This window comes from Siniperca chuatsi, linkage group LG6, assembly GCF_020085105.1.
Source record: "Siniperca chuatsi isolate FFG_IHB_CAS linkage group LG6, ASM2008510v1, whole genome shotgun sequence".
Classification (NCBI taxonomy): domain Eukaryota; kingdom Metazoa; phylum Chordata; class Actinopteri; order Centrarchiformes; family Sinipercidae; genus Siniperca; species Siniperca chuatsi.
In genome coordinates this window covers 10,114,166-10,132,080 of record NC_058047.1, presented here as the reverse complement: position 1 = coordinate 10,132,080, position 17,915 = coordinate 10,114,166, and the positions used below count along the sequence as shown (strand labels likewise).

General features: G+C 36.3%; 2 protein-coding genes across 2 annotated transcripts in view; one reads left to right on the top strand and one right to left on the bottom strand.

The window, feature by feature from the left end:
- Window positions 1-3,136, top strand: part of nek7 (NIMA-related kinase 7) — a 60,285-nt gene extending 57,149 nt beyond the window's left edge. Inside the window, exon 10 of the mRNA XM_044198378.1 lies at window positions 314-3,136. Within this exon, the coding sequence (XP_044054313.1) occupies window positions 314-424 (111 nt within the window). The 3' untranslated portion in view covers window positions 425-3,136. The remainder of the gene's footprint in view (window positions 1-313) is intronic.
- A 15-nt stretch (window positions 3,137-3,151) lies between these two features.
- Window positions 3,152-16,464, bottom strand: LOC122877203 (receptor-type tyrosine-protein phosphatase C-like). Its single transcript, XM_044198369.1, has 14 exons — window positions 16,253-16,464; window positions 9,676-9,804; window positions 9,401-9,430; window positions 8,840-9,103; window positions 8,507-8,743; window positions 8,299-8,412; window positions 7,820-7,951; window positions 7,542-7,694; window positions 6,559-6,699; window positions 4,995-5,200; window positions 4,842-4,902; window positions 4,572-4,680; window positions 4,252-4,289; window positions 3,152-3,932 (listed from the first exon to the last, which is right to left on the bottom strand). Exons 1-14 carry the CDS (start codon window positions 16,314-16,316, stop codon window positions 3,895-3,897), a joined length of 1,716 nt encoding a protein of 571 aa, XP_044054304.1. The 5' UTR covers window positions 16,317-16,464; the 3' UTR covers window positions 3,152-3,894.
- Window positions 16,465-17,915: the final 1,451 nt, after the last annotated feature.

Here is a 17,915-nt window from a genome sequence, read left to right as displayed (position 1 = left end):
AATGGAGTGGCAGCAGTGTGTGCATGCGAGTGGGTGTGCATGTGCGCGTGTGTGTGGGCTCAGGTAAAAGTGGATTCAGCAGACCAATAAGCGATTAGTGCAGTAACCCAGCCTCGTGTCTTTGTCTCAGCTCAATTACTTGTTGCCTTGTTATTGTTATTATGGAAAGAGCTCATCTAGAGGGCATTAAAAGACTAGCAGGTCTCTGTTTGCTGGGGATTGTTCATTTCTGGAGCTGCTCTTTTAAAATCCACAGTTCGGTCTCACTATTGTGTCATTGACTGTATTATTTCTCCGCTGTCCCTCTCACCAGCTGAGGAAACTGGTAGATATGTGCATCAACCCAGACCCGGAGAAGAGGCCGGACATCACCTACGTGTACGACATTGCCAAACACATGCAGAACATGACACAGGGCAGCTAAGCCCAGAGTTACACACACAGCTTGCTGAACTCCTCCACACTTCCCTCCTTGCTTTTCATGCTGGACTCGTACACATCTATGAGCTTTTATACAATAACTAACTCCAGAGTTTAGCTCCTTGTGATAAGTAGTACGTGTAACAGATTTGTATTTTCAAGGTGATGGTACGGTCTATAATATGACTGACACCCAAACCTTTTCTGCCCTAGGATGAAGATTATAGAGATTATACTTTTTTGTCAGATGGACCTCCCATTCCTTAGTCTTCAGTAATGTTACAGCACTGAAAATCAGTGTTTTGTAGCTCACTGATGTGTTTTTTGCTATGGCTTTAAAACGCATGTCCTCTGTATTTTCATGTAGTGAAGTAAAGCTGCTCTTCAGCAGCTGCTATGAGCAGATGCTATTTCAAGCAGATATACTGGAAAATTGTAAAAGTTAGGTGTTACCCATTACCTATCCTCCAAACAGTTAATCAATGCAAATGTCCTTAAAAATGACCTTGTAGGCTTTTGATGGGTCTCATGAGACCTATGGTCAGCGAATGGTACAAAAAAAGACCATGAAAACAATGGTAAAATTGGAGTGAAGAGATTTTCACTCAGTGGCGGAAAAACTGAGAGATGTAATAGAGTGTTATTAATGGTTGAAGCGTTGTTGTGCTACACTTTTTTACCCTAGTACTGGAAGGCTTGCAGGGTGATAGTGTCTAATGAATGTATTAGGAGAGGAAGGATCATTTAGAGGGAAGACTAGAGAAGTGCTGGGGGGAGAACATGGGCAAATATCTCCACATCACTTTGAATGTAAGTCATTTTGACACCTATGTATTGTTCAGAATGTCTATTTCTTTGACAGCCTAGAAGGAGTGGTAGAAGCTGTAAGAAAAGCAGTCTGCTCTTTACCTTAGTCACTGACGCCAAAATATTTCCTCCTTGGTTCAACTTAAGCAAGATATACTGCTATTACATATTGTGAGATTTTTAGGTCCGGTAAAATCACAATGAAGACATGAAAAAATCAAAGTCAAAACACATAGTTCTCATCATGGTCCAGTGGATGCATTTGACCCACCAGAAAGGTAGTCCATGTGGACAAAATTCTGTGATTGTTAATGTTGCTTTGTAAGTGTAGTTGTCTTGATAAGTAACAAATATGTTGACGACATAGCAGATCCTTGCCTTGTGTAGCCATCCACATCATGAGTAAATCACAGCGTAACTACCTAACATGTCCTCAGTTGAGATACCAAAGACAGAAGTCACACAGAGAGAGCAGTTTATATATACATTAATGTGTAAATGTGCTTTTATGAAAAGTATATCAGACTTTTTAGGACTTGAAAAAAAACAAAACAAGCACCAATGGGACTCATTTTGTTTTTCTGTACATAGTGAAAAAGTTCCTATAGTTTTAATACTGTAAGGTTTTAGTGACCCTTTTTGCAGTGAATAAGTTTACACCAGTGGGTCACAAATGACCAGCACTGACTACCATTGGTAGCACTGGTAAGTAAACAATGATTGATAACGCTTTATTTCAGTGTCTTATGAATTCTCTTTTAACATTATCAAATAGCCTGTTAACCATTCATCATTACAGAAATTATTGCACATGTATGCCGATGTTTCTCATGTTTTGTTTTTTTTAAATTAACATTTAATAACATTAGATACAAAATCAAAGCTTATAGGTGCAAGAAAATGTAAGTTATTTTGTTTTGGTCAACAGAATATTTTGATAGTGTGCAGATAGTAGTTATTTGTATGAGACTTGCAAATACAGTATTTGCAATTTTGGTTTTCAGTTGTACACCTTGTCCTTGTTGTTGTTCCTTTATATTGCTTTTCTCTCCCACTGCAGTAATATGTTTTCCATTTCAGTAATTATCTTAATTTTTCATCATCTTCACCCACAATGCTGTTTATCTTCTATCTCTATGCTCTCTAAACAAGAGTGTCTGTATAGCTCCAAAACGTTTTAGTATTGCTTTAACGAACCTCTTAGATATTTAGTTTTGATGCTGTATAGAACTCCCCAAAGAAATTGGCAGTATTTAACAGTATAATACCAAACATGCTTATTATTTTGTATTGGTTTGAAAGATACATTAACATTGATGCCCTTTCACAACGGAAGGAAAACAGCCCAGAAAAGATGTAACAGATATTGAATGGCTGTTATTTTATCATATGATGTCACAAGATATTGCAATTTAATTTAATATCTTGCTTTATTTTAAAACCAAATGCATATATCATTTGTCTTGTTAGTTAAGAACATGCAACATGAGGTGCAAAGTCAGGTTGCATTGCCTTAAAACATATGTGTGCAGTAATGGTTATGTTCTCTGTTTACTCATAGAAATGGAGATGTGTTTTTTTTTTTTTTTGTTGGTTTTAAATGTTCAACACATTGCTAAGTCACTTTAAGGATTGTGGCCATTTCTTGGTAGGGATTGTTTTTTGTCTTTATGGAACATATTATAGTGCTCTCCTGTGTCCCGCCTTTTACCTCGGCTCAGTTTATTTTTCCACAGGCCCTCTGAAGTTGGTATGGAAGAGTCCAGGGGTTTTCCAGACAGTCAGATATTGGAATTAATATTTATTGTTTTGGTAGTTTGGTTGTTTTCTGAACATTTCATGTCAAATTAAAGACCGTCATCACAAATGCCTTGTATGTTAACTAAATGCAATAAAGCTTTCAAAATTCTTTTGGACACTGGAGTGAATGCTTGGACCTCTTTATTATGATAGGTAATAATGTCATACAAATATGAAAGGCAATACCTCAAAAACATACACAAAAAACAGCACCTGTAAAAAAGAAAAAAGGCCAAAATGATCCTTTTCCTTAGGTGGCGTTTGACATGTGTACAACTGGTCAGAAAAATACAAATAAACAGTATGACATGATCACAACAGAACAATAAAACACAAGTTGTGATAATATAAAAGCCATGCTACACATCTTCATGTTTAAGCGTGATTTTAAAATACTATTCTGCCATTCTAACATTATAAGCTGTTCATAGCCCCAAATGCTTGGTTTGCTTTTGACTTGAGCATTGTTGAAGGCTGCTGTAAAATGATCAAAGACACCTTTAAGGCTGGGATCTAAAACTTGATGTAATATTATTTTATTAGTCTTAAATTGTGTAACGTTAAATTGTAAGTGTCATCATCTCATGTCATCAAGATTAAAAGTTTCATGCGAAAAGAACAGTTCCAATTGTTACAAGGTGCACATTAAAACAACAGAAAAAAGTATGTTTTAAGTCAGGAAAAACAAAACACTTCAAAGAACATGTTGGACCTCTGTCAGACAAGGCATTATCAATCTAAACAGACTAGGTGCCAGTGTAACTAGATTTTTAAAAAAATGGCCAACTGCATGCAAAACAAATTAATAGGAGTGAATGATGATTTGGTTGGCTGCTCCATCAGGCCTTAATTCATCAGCATGCATCTTTACGACGGGCCTTTAGATTGAGGCATGTTAGCATAAACTACAGAAGCAAAAAAAAACAGGAAATAGTGATTATTGTTGAGTACTCATCAAACTACAGTGCACTTCAAAGATATACTATACAAATGGATTTAGTCCAAGTTACTTTAAAACTACAGGTTGTTATGATTTGCAGTATACTGTGTAATACAGAATTCCTAATGGATGATCTTTCAATCGATACAAGTACTGCATTATAACAGGTGATGTAATAACATAACAGTTAAAACATTAATAATTTGTAACTGCTGAATATGATTACTGGTTGTTACTTACTCAAAGACTGTTGTAGTACAACAAGGAAGCTAAAGTCTACTCACTTGCTGTTGATTCAAGCATCATATCTTCATTCACATTGCTGTGGAGAAAATGGTGAAGATTGGTTTTATAGAATACATTTTATAGAATATCACATAATATACGATGCATTGGGCTATGAAAAGAATTGAAGACATAATGGGTAAACATATTTTATTGTTCACTTTGTCTCTTTCTTTATTAATCTAATTTAAAGAATTGAGTTCAGCTGCAACAACCGTTCCTGTATTGTAAATTAAAGCTCACTACAACAGCTAAAACAAACAAGAGACAATGTGACAGTCAAACTCATGCAGGTGGTAAGATGAAAAAGTATCTTTACTCTCTGGACTTTCTGCGCTTCAGGATGAAAATCTTGTAGACCAAAAACAGACCCACAGGCGTGAGGATGATGAGGAAGAACAGAAACCCAATGAGAGCTTTGTCATTATCTATAAAATGTTGGGAAAATAATATCAAAGTGGTAGCATTTATCTCAAAGATACAATCCATAGAAATGGATGTGTGTACTGTATGTCAGAACAAAATGTGTCAAATGATTTAACTCAACAGTGTTAGACAATTTGTGGCATTAATTAAAAACTGCACATACAGAGAGTGGCAATAGTTTTTATCTGGGGGTCGCTCTCATAATGTCCGTTGCAAACAGTCACCTGGAAATTATACAGGAATTATAGCATTTGAAGAAATATGAGGAATAAAGTTGGAATAATGTCCTGAAACCAAAAATTAGGATTATACAAACCTTCACTTCGTATTTGGTAGAGTAGCTAAGATCTTTGAATTCAAAGTTGCATTTCTCATATTTAAGCTCCCGAGGGGCACTGCCACCATGAAGACGCGCAATGAATGTCTTATTAGGTCCATTTGAATGTTTAGGACCATCACAGGTTACTCTAATCACATTATGCTCTGGAACAGTCACCTTCAGGTTAGTAACATCTCGTGGTTCTATAAGAGAGTGAAGAAAAACAACATATTTTCCTTTAGATACAGCACTCTGTGCTTACTCACAGTTAAAGTGATATTTTAGTTTCCTATAAAACAACTCAAAGTAAAAAAGGTATAAAAAGATCAGAAAATGTGTTATTATTTAAAGTGATTATTCTGTATTCTTATATGTCTTCAAATGATGACTGATGAAGGCTTTTAAATTGTACTTTTTGTTATGTATCCCACACAGCTGGTATGTGTTGGGTGGAAGTTGTTTGAGGGGTCTGACCAATCAGAACATCTGGTGCTGCTCTGTAGAGTAATGTTTCAAATAAAGCTATCACGAAATGGAAACTAAGTGTTAAAACAGGAAACAAAGGAATTATGAGATGGCGTATGATGGGCAGACACATAAGTGAATGGAATAACAAGTACATTTTAAAAACCTATTCAAAGTAATTTTTAATTCATTACTAAAAGACAGTATACAGAATAATTATTTGGCAAATTTAATGATGTTTAATTTATTTAATTTACTTAGAATTTTTTTCATTCAGCATTTACAGTTTAACTTAAAATTGAATTTAAACTTAATTAATCAATGTAAATGTTTTTAAATGATCATTGTACTAATTGATTACAATTTAACACTGAAAAAGTCGATAATACTATAATACTCTGGTACCACAGACTCTATTCACCACAGCACCTGTGATAAACAAACAGGACCGTGGTTATTCTGCTGGCTGGTTATCTACCAGCTTCAGTCAGTCAGTTCTGTTATTGGAATTTGAAGTCTATAATTACTGTGTATACCTGGTACATATTGTGTACATGGCCCCTCCTTCACTAATGACTGGAGCTACACTGTAATGTTCATTATAATGGCTTGAAGTGCGATGTTCTTATACTGTAGGCCTTCTTCATGTATATTGGTATTGGTATCAGGGAATGTATCAGCATTTAACAAAAAGACAGACAGGATAAAGAATCGGATAAATTACATCATTTACATAATAATGAATAGCTTAAATTGCATTTAGAACTATGATTAGCTTAAATAATAACAAAATAATTAATTACAGTAAATCTTGTTTTGATGTTCCAAATTCAAATATTCATTTAATAACCATATTTCTTGTTCTTATGGCCATTTAGAGTCACAGTACGTCACATGGTCTCAGTTTTCTCCCAAAATACTGAAGCAGCTTCAACTCTGTGTGGTCTTAGGAAAGTGTTTGAGAAAGATATTTACTTTTACTGCCACTCAGTTGTCTTAACTGGATATTCAACAACATGTGAAATACACAGCTTTAATAAATAAACAGTCTTTTTGTATTATATAGGTGTTGACTGTAAGTTTTTTGGACACTTACTTCCAGCCTCAGTTTGCTGTTTTTTAGCTGCTCGTTTGCCAACGTCCATGTTGTTGTAGGTGGGTTGGACTTCACAGGTATACTCGGTGAATGGTTCCAGTCCAGAAATATTACATGTTCCTCCTGTTATGTTGTGTTTGACTGAACAACAAGACAACAAAGACAAAATTAAGGGAACATACAACAGCAGATTGTTTTGTTGGTCACATTACCCATTAAGTGACAAGAAAATGGATATCAATCAATTAATCAATATCATCCATATGTAATTGGTTGATCACCAGCTTTGGCACTACAAGCTAAAGCTTTAGTATACACTATGTGCTATTAGGCAAGGAAAGTAGGATATTTTACACATGAAAACTGAAGTTAAAGGTCCAATGTGTAACATTTGGGAGCTCTTGGCAGAAATAAAAGAATATAATATTTATAAGTATGTTTTCATTAGTGTATACGTTTTTCGGGAGTTTCTTGGCCACCATAGTTTCTCCTACACGCTTGGTGATGCAAGCGGTATTCAAATGGTTGCAAACTGCAATTTCACTGCTAGATGCCACTCAATCCTACATACTGGACCTTTAATATGTACTTTTTATTGTTTCTGGTGAACAACCAGCAAATTATTTAGTGTGCAGCAATTTTTAGCTGTAACTAGGTTTTTCTGATCTTGTTTACTTCTAAGAAACAACGATATTGAACTCTGACATTTGATGTTTTTTCTGTATCATATTTCATTTTAATTTTGTGAATCTTCTTCACCAAACTGTGACTTGGTATATCGTCTCAGGTTATTTACATCTGCTATCACTCAGCATGCTGAAGTGTTAGCATGGAGCACTGTAGGTCCATGGATGATTCAAATGTCCACAGTATATTTCACTATTTAGGTCAACTGAACAGTAAAAGGATCTACAAAAACTTCCAAAAGTGAAGTGTAAAATGAATAAAATAATTAGAGACTTAATCTGAATAATTTTACTTACTCCTGTGTTTCCGTTTGGAGGAAGGACAACTGCAGACATAATAAAGGTTCTGAAGACGATGAAGGTCATCTTGACAGTTCTGACTGGTCGTGGTCCAACTCAACTCAATGGAGTTATTGGTTGCATGGCTCTTTGTGATTTTTATTGTAAGATCTGTTAGAACACATTAGACATCTGTAACACTGAGTATCTGGTGTTTTCCTTTTCTCCAGAGTTATCTCAGGATACAAGCTTATTGTTCTTATCATTGCAGTGAGGTAAAGTGAATATCAACATACCACAGTCAATATGGACGTCGATAGCAGTTGTGTTTTTTATGGTGACATTGTTGTCCTTGATCTGACCAATACAGCTGTAGTCTGTGAAGGGCTCCAGCTCAGACAGAAAAAGCTTGTTGGGTTTTCCAGGTTCTGAGGAGACACAAGGATGACAGCATTTCTTCAACAACTGGTACGTGTTTCGTATTTTTTTGGAGTTAGATTAGATTCAAATGTGGATGGATTCAGAGCAAATAAATCAATCAATCTTCTCTTCAGAACTGATTCACAGAGTGCACAAACAAATACCTTGATTTTATTTAAGAGACAATTCAGATCGGTTCAGTTTGAAGTAAAACTGATTTTCATCGTCATTTCTGTTAGTTTTATTACAGTGTGAACTAATCTAAGCCGATCCAAATTTCTACCTATTTCCATGTAAATCCATTCTTAATGTTGGTGACAGGCAAAGTCTCTTTACTTCTAGTCTCTTCACTTACCCTGACAGGTGTAATCAATGGTGAGATTTTTACAGTTTGGAGGTAATATTGGTTTTATTGTTGCAGGAAGTTTATTGGGACGAGTCTGTATTATTTCACTTGGATTTAAGAAATCTGTGGAAAAAAGAAAACAGCACATACATTAAACATGATGAAGTAAAGCCTACACAATTCAATCCAAAATACAGGTAAACTGTATTTTACATACCAACAGTGATGCTTTTGTTGAGGCTAAAGGGAGAATCCACACAGTGTCCTGAAGTGAAGGTTGTAATCAAATCTGAGCAGATGTCATCGTAACCAGGTTTGATACAGAATGCTTTATTGTCACTTTTGCATGGCTCAGCTGAAATCTTATTTGATGTTGACAGTGAAGAGCTAATGTCCCAATCACTCCGGTAACAAACATATCCAGGGCAGATGGCATCTTCAATGTCATCTTTACCTGAAATAGACAAATGATGCACAAATGTCTCTCCGTCTCATTTCTTAAATTAAAAGAAAGTAAGATGCAATTCAACAGTATGATATTTCTACTCACTCATTTTAGTTGTTGTAGTTTTATTTTCAGTGCAGGTACAGGGTATTTCTTTGCCAGGTTCATCAATAAATGCCACATTATGTTCATATTTAGTACAGGGCTTCAGGTGTTTGATTTCATGTGATGAGGTTTGATTGGTGTGCTCGAATTTCATTCCTGTCTCAGGTCGGCCCTCCTCATTAATGTTTATGGTGTAGCTACCATTGGTGGAGCTTGTAATGTTAATCCTGAAGCCAGACTTGATGGGTGTGACAGTGTAAGAACCTGCACACAAAATCAACAGAATCATAAAAGCTCTTGGTTAATATAAACCACCTGATGACATTTTTATATCTCAGATAGTTTGTTCATGTAGACGTTGAAGGTGCTCCAGGGCCGAAACAAAATAAAATCCAAACACTCTGTGCACTCAATGTATGAACCTTAAATACATTCATTGCAAAGTAAGAGAGAAACACTGGAGTGAAATACTGGAAACCAATATAATTAGTACAAGTGTTTGTTAAGATGAGTGTAAAGTTGACATGTATTATATCTTGAAAAAATAATACTGATACTCACACTGTGGAGGTGGAGGGGTTTGTGTGATGACTGGAGAATGCATTCAAATTAGATTAGAAAAGGAAACAACAAAATATTAATATAAGATTATAAAACATTGAAATACTCTTCCAAAGCAACTTGCAAGTGAAGCAAGTATATTTTATGAACTTGTCCATTCCTTAGCAGTGCTGATGGTAAAAACTGTTGTCTACACTTATATGAATAACAAATATACATCTTATTACAGTCCTATAGAAGAACAAATGGGGGCTTGTAAATAGGAGAAATCCAACCTTTGATGGCAGTAGCTACTGTGGTGGCTGGAGGTGAGGTCTGGTTTTGAGTGGTGTTTGACTGAGACTCTGTTTGAGTGCTGGCTGAAGTGGTTGTGGTTGAGGGTGAGATGCTTGTAGGAGGAGTGGCTGTGGGATAGAGAGCATGCTGATTGTCACCTTCAAGTTGAAATAACTTTACTGCCAATAGTCTTACCTGATATAATGCCTAACTACTATTTAAGCAACTTGCAAGTGAAGTAAGTGTCTGTATTTTATGAACTTCTTGTAACCAATTCGAGATGGCTCACTTGTTACTTCCATACACTATATATGTACTTTAGTTGTTTTGTCATATATCAGATTTATGTATGCTGGGCCACTCGGAGGTTGCTTCTGGTCCGGATGTGGCCCGGGGGCCGCCAATTGAATAGGCCTGGTCTAAGACCTCTTTTCGCCCTCCTTTCAACTAGCTAAAATGACATCAGTGTGTCACAAAACACAAATGTGCTCAGTCATTTTGATAATTTGTTCAGTTGTAGGTTGACAGAGAGACGATACTCATTAATGTGTAGGTATTTCTCCAGAGTCCTACTGCACTGGTAGGCAAAATGGGGTCTACACAAATATGTAATTTCCTTTCATCGGTGACTGTAGCCGCTTTTTAAACTTATTTTTCAACGGGAAAATGTCCACTGGGAGGTGAAGGGAAGGTAATGTTTTACTTGAGTTGACGACAACTCGATTAAAAAATAGAAAAGCGATATTTCCACCTGCTTTTTCCGCAGTTGTTGTTTTACTCGTCCTCTGGGACCTTATTTCGGAAAAAAAAAAATATGTACGATAGTCAACAGTGAGAGACAAATAAAAAGTCAAGAAAGTCGCAGTTTGTCGTTGTACCAACTAGTTTTGTGTGAAACCGTTCAGTGATGAATATACGTCACCACCATCACCAACATGGCCGCCCCTTGTGACGTCAGTTTACCTGTTGTGTTTCATCCAGCGACTCCTGGTCCTTTTATCAGCTGGGAAGCGAAAGAACGAGCAAGACACGCTGCTCGTGTGACTAAATCCGGTACTTCATACATACTATCTACTATGCGTCACTTTTCAACTTGAATTTTTTTTTACCAGGATTTAGCTTAGCTGTTTAATCTACGTCTTTTAGACATAGAATAAATAACACAGATGGTCTATTATAGTGCAGTCTTTTATTTTAAAATGTATATAAATTCCAAACATAAAATACGCAAATATTATAAAATGAAAATACACAAAAACATTGGATAACAGAAGAAGATAAACACAAGATATAAAATGTCCACAAATGTTTTAATACAAAAAAATAAGACAAATAAAATACTGAACAAAAACACAACACAAGGAAAACAGACTGCACGCCTTATTTAATTAGTCTTCTCATCTCAGAACTCAGGTCACCTGGCAGAAACAAAACAAAAATATATCCAATACTGAATGACCGTAAAGAAGTACATTACACAGATAAACAGAGAACTGAACAAATTCCTTTTTCCAGGGCTTCAAGTAACAAGTAATAGAAGAATATTTCAGAAGAATTAAGTCTTTAAAATTCATGTAGTGGATGGCAATCTTAATAAGCTTTTTTTCCCCCTTAAAAAACACGTTGGAAAAGTTGTTGATGGACAGGATAGTCATTTAACTACATCTGTGGTAACTATGGGGTCAAGACAGCAGGGCAGATGTGCTTTGTCAGGTGTAAAAGATGGAAGGGTTGCAAAAAAGGCCCTGTGAGGTATGCTGGATGCCAGGTGTGTGATATTATCATAGCGTATGATAGTGTAGAATAGTATATATGATAGATGGTAGAAGAGTGACACTGTATGTATGAGGGGAAGGTTCATGAACTTACAGTTATTCGGTAGCCCACACCACCGACAGTCTTCTGTCTTTTATATTATATTTTATAATATTTTAACTTTCCTTGATCTGACCAGTACAGCTGTAGTCTGTGAAAACTCAACAAGCTTTGTCAGCTCGTTGAGTTTTCCACGTTCTGAGGAGACACATCGATGACAGCATTTCTTAAACAACTGGTATTTGTCCCTATTTGGGGACACATTCGCAGCAAAAAAGGTCTGTTCAAAAGTGAATGCACAAAGCAATACCTCTACTTCCTCTTACACCAAAAGATGCAATTCATGTGACTTCAGTTTTAAGTAAAATTATGTTTGTGCCCTTGCAAACATGCAGTTTTTATAGTTGGCGTCTCTGTTTACTACAGTATGAGTGTCTAATGGTGGAAATTGTAGGTCCTAATCTCCACATGTATTTAAATCCATTCATAATGTTGGTGACAGACAAAGTCTCTTTACTTCTAGTCTCTTCACTTACCCTGACAGGTATAATCAATGGTGAGATCTTTACAGTTTGGAGGTCATTTTGGTTCTCTTGTTGCAGGACGAAATCTGTGGAAAAAAGAAAACAGCACATACATTAAACATGAAGAAGTAAAGTCTACACAATTCAATCCAAAATACAGGTAAACTTTATTTTACATACCAACTGTGATGCTTTTGGTGAGGCTAAAGGAAGAATCCACACAGTGTCCTGAAGTGAAGGTTGTAATCAAATCTGAGCAAAAGTCATCGTAACCAGGTTTGATACAGAATGTTTTATTGTCACTTTTGCATGCAGGTGGCATCTTCAGTGTCACCTTGTCTGAAATAGACAAGTGATTTTAAACATAGTCTCATTTCTTAAATTAAGAGAAAGTAAGATGCAATTCAACTGTATGAAATATTTTACTCACACATTTCAGTTCTAGTTTTATTTTCTGTGCGCTTGCAGTGTGTTTCTTTGCCAACACTATCAATAAATGCAACATTTTGCTCATTCAGTACAGGGCAACAAATGAGCTTAGATATCAATTAATACAGCTGTCTACACAGCTAATTCACTTCACTTGCGCTTTATACACGTAGCTACAACCCAAAGTGTATTTATACGCTTCAAGTCTATCGTCTTCCAACTTCTACGTGTAACTACATTGGTTTTGTACTGAGCTGTGAGTGCTGCCTGAATGCTTCTAGTGCACAGCAGTGACGTGGCTGAACATGTCCAGGTGACACTGATGGAAGCTGCTGCTGATGTGCTGCTTTTGCTATGTGGCCAGTAAAGAAGGGATGTAACACCAGAAGACACCATTTGTACCGTATGTCGCAGATGTGTTTGGCGAGGCAAAGTGAAGGTTGTAGTTGCATCTCAGGAAATGTCAGTGAAAATCAGGTTTGATAATGTCGAAGAGTTTTTCAATTATACTCAATATATCAGTGTAATATGTTTTTAACTCTCTGACTACATTCTTCTGTCCTACTGATTACACACATTCACATTCTATAGATTCTCTTTGTACGAATAAGATTTAGAGTAAGACCTCAACTCTCTTAGTAATAGAACCTTGTGTTCAGTCATTAACTGGAAATTTACGATAACCTACCACACTCTGAGCCGTCTGAGTTTCACTCCGACACTAAGCCATGGTTTATTTGATGTACAGGAAATATTAACTGTGGTCAGAGGTAAAACTCGTCTCACTACTACTGATATGACTGTATTCAACATTTGGTTGAACACCAACGTTTACAAGCTGCACAACGCATACATTTCTCTGTGACCACATTGCAAAATAATCAGAAAAATTATATTGATCATGATTTAGGTAGTGATGTTCCTATGGACATGCTTTTCATGGCTGACTTATCTTCTGATTTGTGGAAATGTTTCATTGAATGTTTAATCTTGTGCATTAAGACTGATGAGCACATGATTTGACTCTGAGAACTCTCATATTTCAAATTACACTTGCATATGCATATGTTGCATACAGAGCTGTTTTTCTGTCAGGATAGGAAGACAGACGCTGCCTATCCTCCTGCACATTATTATTATTATTATTTATTAATGTCTTCATAGGTGGTGCAGAGCTGATAACTCAATGACCCAAGTAACAAAGATATCCAGGGATGCAGTTGCCTTTGTATGTCATCTTTGCCTAAAATGCATAATTTTGCACAAGCGTTTCTTCCATTTTCACACAGTTCCATTCGTAAAGAATAAAGAAAGATTTTCTTACTCATTTCATTCGTCATCAGAGTTTTATCTCTACAACAATTCACCACTGCTATCAGTAAATGTCACATTATGCTTATAGGCGCTCATGGCGTATTTACCAGTGAGCAAGCTTGTGATGTCGTGTTGAAATCCAAAATTGATTGCTGTAACTGTGTAAGAAAAAAATCATAGGTCTCTTGGTGAAACTTTGTGGTTTTAAAAGTTTTATCATGTAGATGTTGAAATTGATCCGTATGTGCTATAGCATTTTGTAAATACACATCTGCATTTATTAAAATGAGAGAAAAGGTAATAAATTTAATACATTTAATAAATGATGTATTAAAAAATGAAAGTCATACTCACACTGTGGAGGTGGGGGAGCTAGAAGATGCAATTACATTTTTAGAGGAAAACAATACAAAAAACATTTATCAGTCCGTTTTTAAAGTATCTTACAAGTACAGATAAATGTGTTTTATCAACTACCTGTAGCCTATTCTTCAGCCGTGTTAGGGTTCTGCTCTCCTCTGTCTACTTAGCTACAAATTATAAGGAGGCAGATGTAGCTGTTGACTGCACAGTCCTATTTATTAACAAATAGTCTGTATCTGAAATAGTAAATACTTTACATAAGGTGCTACATGAAGCGTGTTGTGTTTCTCAAGAAAAGACCGCACTTCCCATAAATCCTGTGCTTTTTGTTACAAAGAAGTAGTTTCTATTCTCTAACCTTTTCTTTTTTCATGTAAAATTAAATGTGCTTGTTTTGAGGAGCAGAAAATGTACATTCAGAGGAGGTGAGACATGACGAAATTACTCCTCAAATCATACTTTTATTTTATCCTGCACCCCCTTGTGCTATTCATTTTATCAGGGTTTTTTATTCTGTTTTATCTGTATTTCATCTTATTATTATCGTATTACTAGTTCTTCTAAATTCAAGTTTCTCTCTTATACCGAACTAAGACCATTAGACCAGCTTAATTGCTTTGTTAACTCATCGTAAAACACATTTCATACAAACTTGACAGAAACAAAATAAAACTCACCAAAACCGTCTTGGTTAGTCTTTAAACTGTTCCTACAATCACCATCTCTGGTTTGGTTGAAATAAATCCTTAATCCACCGCGTTAGATGCAAAAAATATTCGATGCCCGACCTCCCTTTCGCTCCTCTCCCGCTTCAGCCTCTCCTGTCCCCGGCTGAACTCGCCTTGTCTTCGTCGTCACCAGAGTCTTAGTCAGAGCCGCTGTAAATAACTTCGGTACCCTGTCATCAAACTGGCCTCCGTCAGTCCCGGTCCAGCTGTGTTCCCTGGGAGGCTGCTGAGCCCGGAACCATTGCCCGCTTGACCGGCTCTGGTTCTGGTGCCCATTCCGGCGCTCACCAGCAGTCCCTGCTGTGCTCCCTATTGTTTTGCAGTATGAATTCGACAGGTGGAGAGTAGTCTCCCATTGCACCTTTTAAAGGTTACTATGAAGTCAAAATACACTACCAAAGTCCTTTATACTATTCAAAATGTATGTGTGTGTGTATATATATATATGTGTACATATATATGTATATTAATGGGGCATAAAATGTTAAACTTATAGTGTTCAGGGATAAATATGGTATAAATATATTATTTTGTCATGCAGTGTTTATTAATACCAGTATTATGTTTTGCTTTTTCCTGTCAGCATAAAGCATGCTGTCAATTTAAAGTTGAAGGAAAGGTGTGTTTTTATTTTGAAGACGATATCGTACTATTGTTTCACTGATTTTATTGTTGAGGAGTGGTGTGCTCAGGTAAAAGTAATTTTAACAGTTGTATCTCAACAAAGCAATGTTAGTTTTTCTTCCCATGTTAGTTTTTCTTACCATGTTAGTTTTTCTTAATTATTGTATTGATATTATATACCTCTATTACTCTTGACAGTACATGCACCTCCGCTTATTACTATTACTTATTACATATTTGGTGACACTGTATTTTATACTGTACTTTCATCATCAACCAGTAAACCCACTTGGTACTCGACACTTAGTTTATCTTATACTTATACCGACCTGATACTTAATTTATTTTCTGACCTGTTTTATAGTGTTTATAGTGTATCATATCGTTTTCTAATACTTCTCCTGTGTGCACTGATGTAAAGGCAAGCTACTGTAACAAAGAGTTTCCCTACGGGGATCAATAAAGTATTTCTGATTCTGATTCTGATTCAACTGAAAAATATACTGATGTAAAATAATGTTACATTTTCAATATTCAAAAACACAAATTGTCAAGTGCATGTTTCCCTTTTTCTCATATAAACAATCACTTGCTTACCAACCATACGCTACAACATATAATGTTTATATAATATTATTAAATATTAGATCACTGAAATTAATCACATTTTTTTTATCTTGAAGACTTCAGGATGACGTAACTTCACAGAAAACCTTTTGATTTCCACTCCTTTTATTTTAAAAAAGCCCATTATGTTAACACTGAAGATAGTTACTTACAGTTGGCCAAACCGATGATTCCAGCACAGAGCAGCAGCATCTTGAGACTACAGAGACCTGCCATATCCAGGAGATGGTGTGTTCAGCTGCATATATACAGGACAATCAAATAGGCAGATATTCACACACGAAAAAGGACGTTTTTATTTCTATTAATTGCTAAGAAAGAAATGTTCAAGTTACTTTTGACACAGCTTTCTGACTAGTTTCCTACACCTTACTGAAACCTCACAAACCTCATCCCTGGTTTTAAGTCAAGCGAGTCGGAGTGATGTCACACCAAGAATCTGCCCTTACATTATCTTATTTCCGCTATGTCATAGCAAACAGGAAATCCTATATTATTTTAACCTCATATTTGTCACTCTGTTAATAAATATGTGCTATTGTATTTGGATTCTGTTTTCAGCAGTAGGGTTGGGTATATGTGGCTTTTAGACACTAGCTCAGTGTGCTGCAGGTTTCAGACTCAGTGTTTAATCCCAAATTAACAGATGCAGCAAAGAAGAGAGTAACAGTAGATTTTTACTTCGAGGATATCGAGTAGATTTTACTTTCACTTCGAGGCCTCATGTGCTTCATGTCAAACATTTGTTCTAAAGCCAGTTTGCTGTGAGATTTGAACAGCTCCAAATTGTACTAGGTTAGTAGTAAATGTACATACATGGTGAAACTTAATCATATCCAGACTAACAAGAACAAACACTGCACTTTATGCCTGGCTTTGATTCTCTGCATCCTGCTGTAGCTTTTTCATTGGTCTATTTAATGTGACATATTTACCAGCGAAAGATGAGCACCTACCTCAGCAAATACCTTACACATAACTTTGTCACATAATATTTCCTGACTTTAAGTTGATGAGGATCACCTGAATGCACCATTAAACAAGTGACAATAGATTATGGGATATTAGGGACAACAAGGGATACGTTAACTGTATTCTTCATTCAGGCAAAATCAGGCTGCTATATTTAAATTTGGACAAATCTTATTGGTTTTGACACAGTAAGTGTAGAAATGTAGACTGCAGAGGATCTAAACCTACAGCCTTTAGGCCAAGTGTGTTATAGCCTGGCTATGTACTCAAAAACACTCAAGGAACTACCTTTTATAAATGCACAAGAAAGATGCTGTCTCTTCTCTCCCAAACTTCTTTCTACCTTTTTTTTCTCTCAGTCTAAAGAAAGAAAACATTTTGCCATTTGTTTCAGGAGTGAAAGTCTTAATTTGCGCCGTTCCATTAATTTCTGCTGTGTTGTTAGTGTGTTTGAGGTCATTAGCTGAGTGTTTATGGTCTCCTTCCTCCTTGCTTCCCTTGAGTACCCCCCTCCCGCCGCACCCACTCCACTCACTCCACTCTTTAGGTTCCCTCCACTCCACCCACCAAACTAACCCATCCCTCTGGGTCCTCCAAATCCCTCTCGGCCAGGGAGCAGTGGGGGTGGGCACTGACTCTCTCCCTGTAATGAACTCCACAGGGACTGCTGTTCAGTTTCATCACAGCAAAAATTGCTCCCATGGAGCCCTGAACACAGTGAAAACAAACAAAAGTAAATATCTGGAATTAATACACGAGTTGTTTGGCTATAGCCCCGCCCTCATGGACTCCTCTGGTTCAAAGTATAGTGATATTTATATATTGCTCGAAACTGGCTCTGCA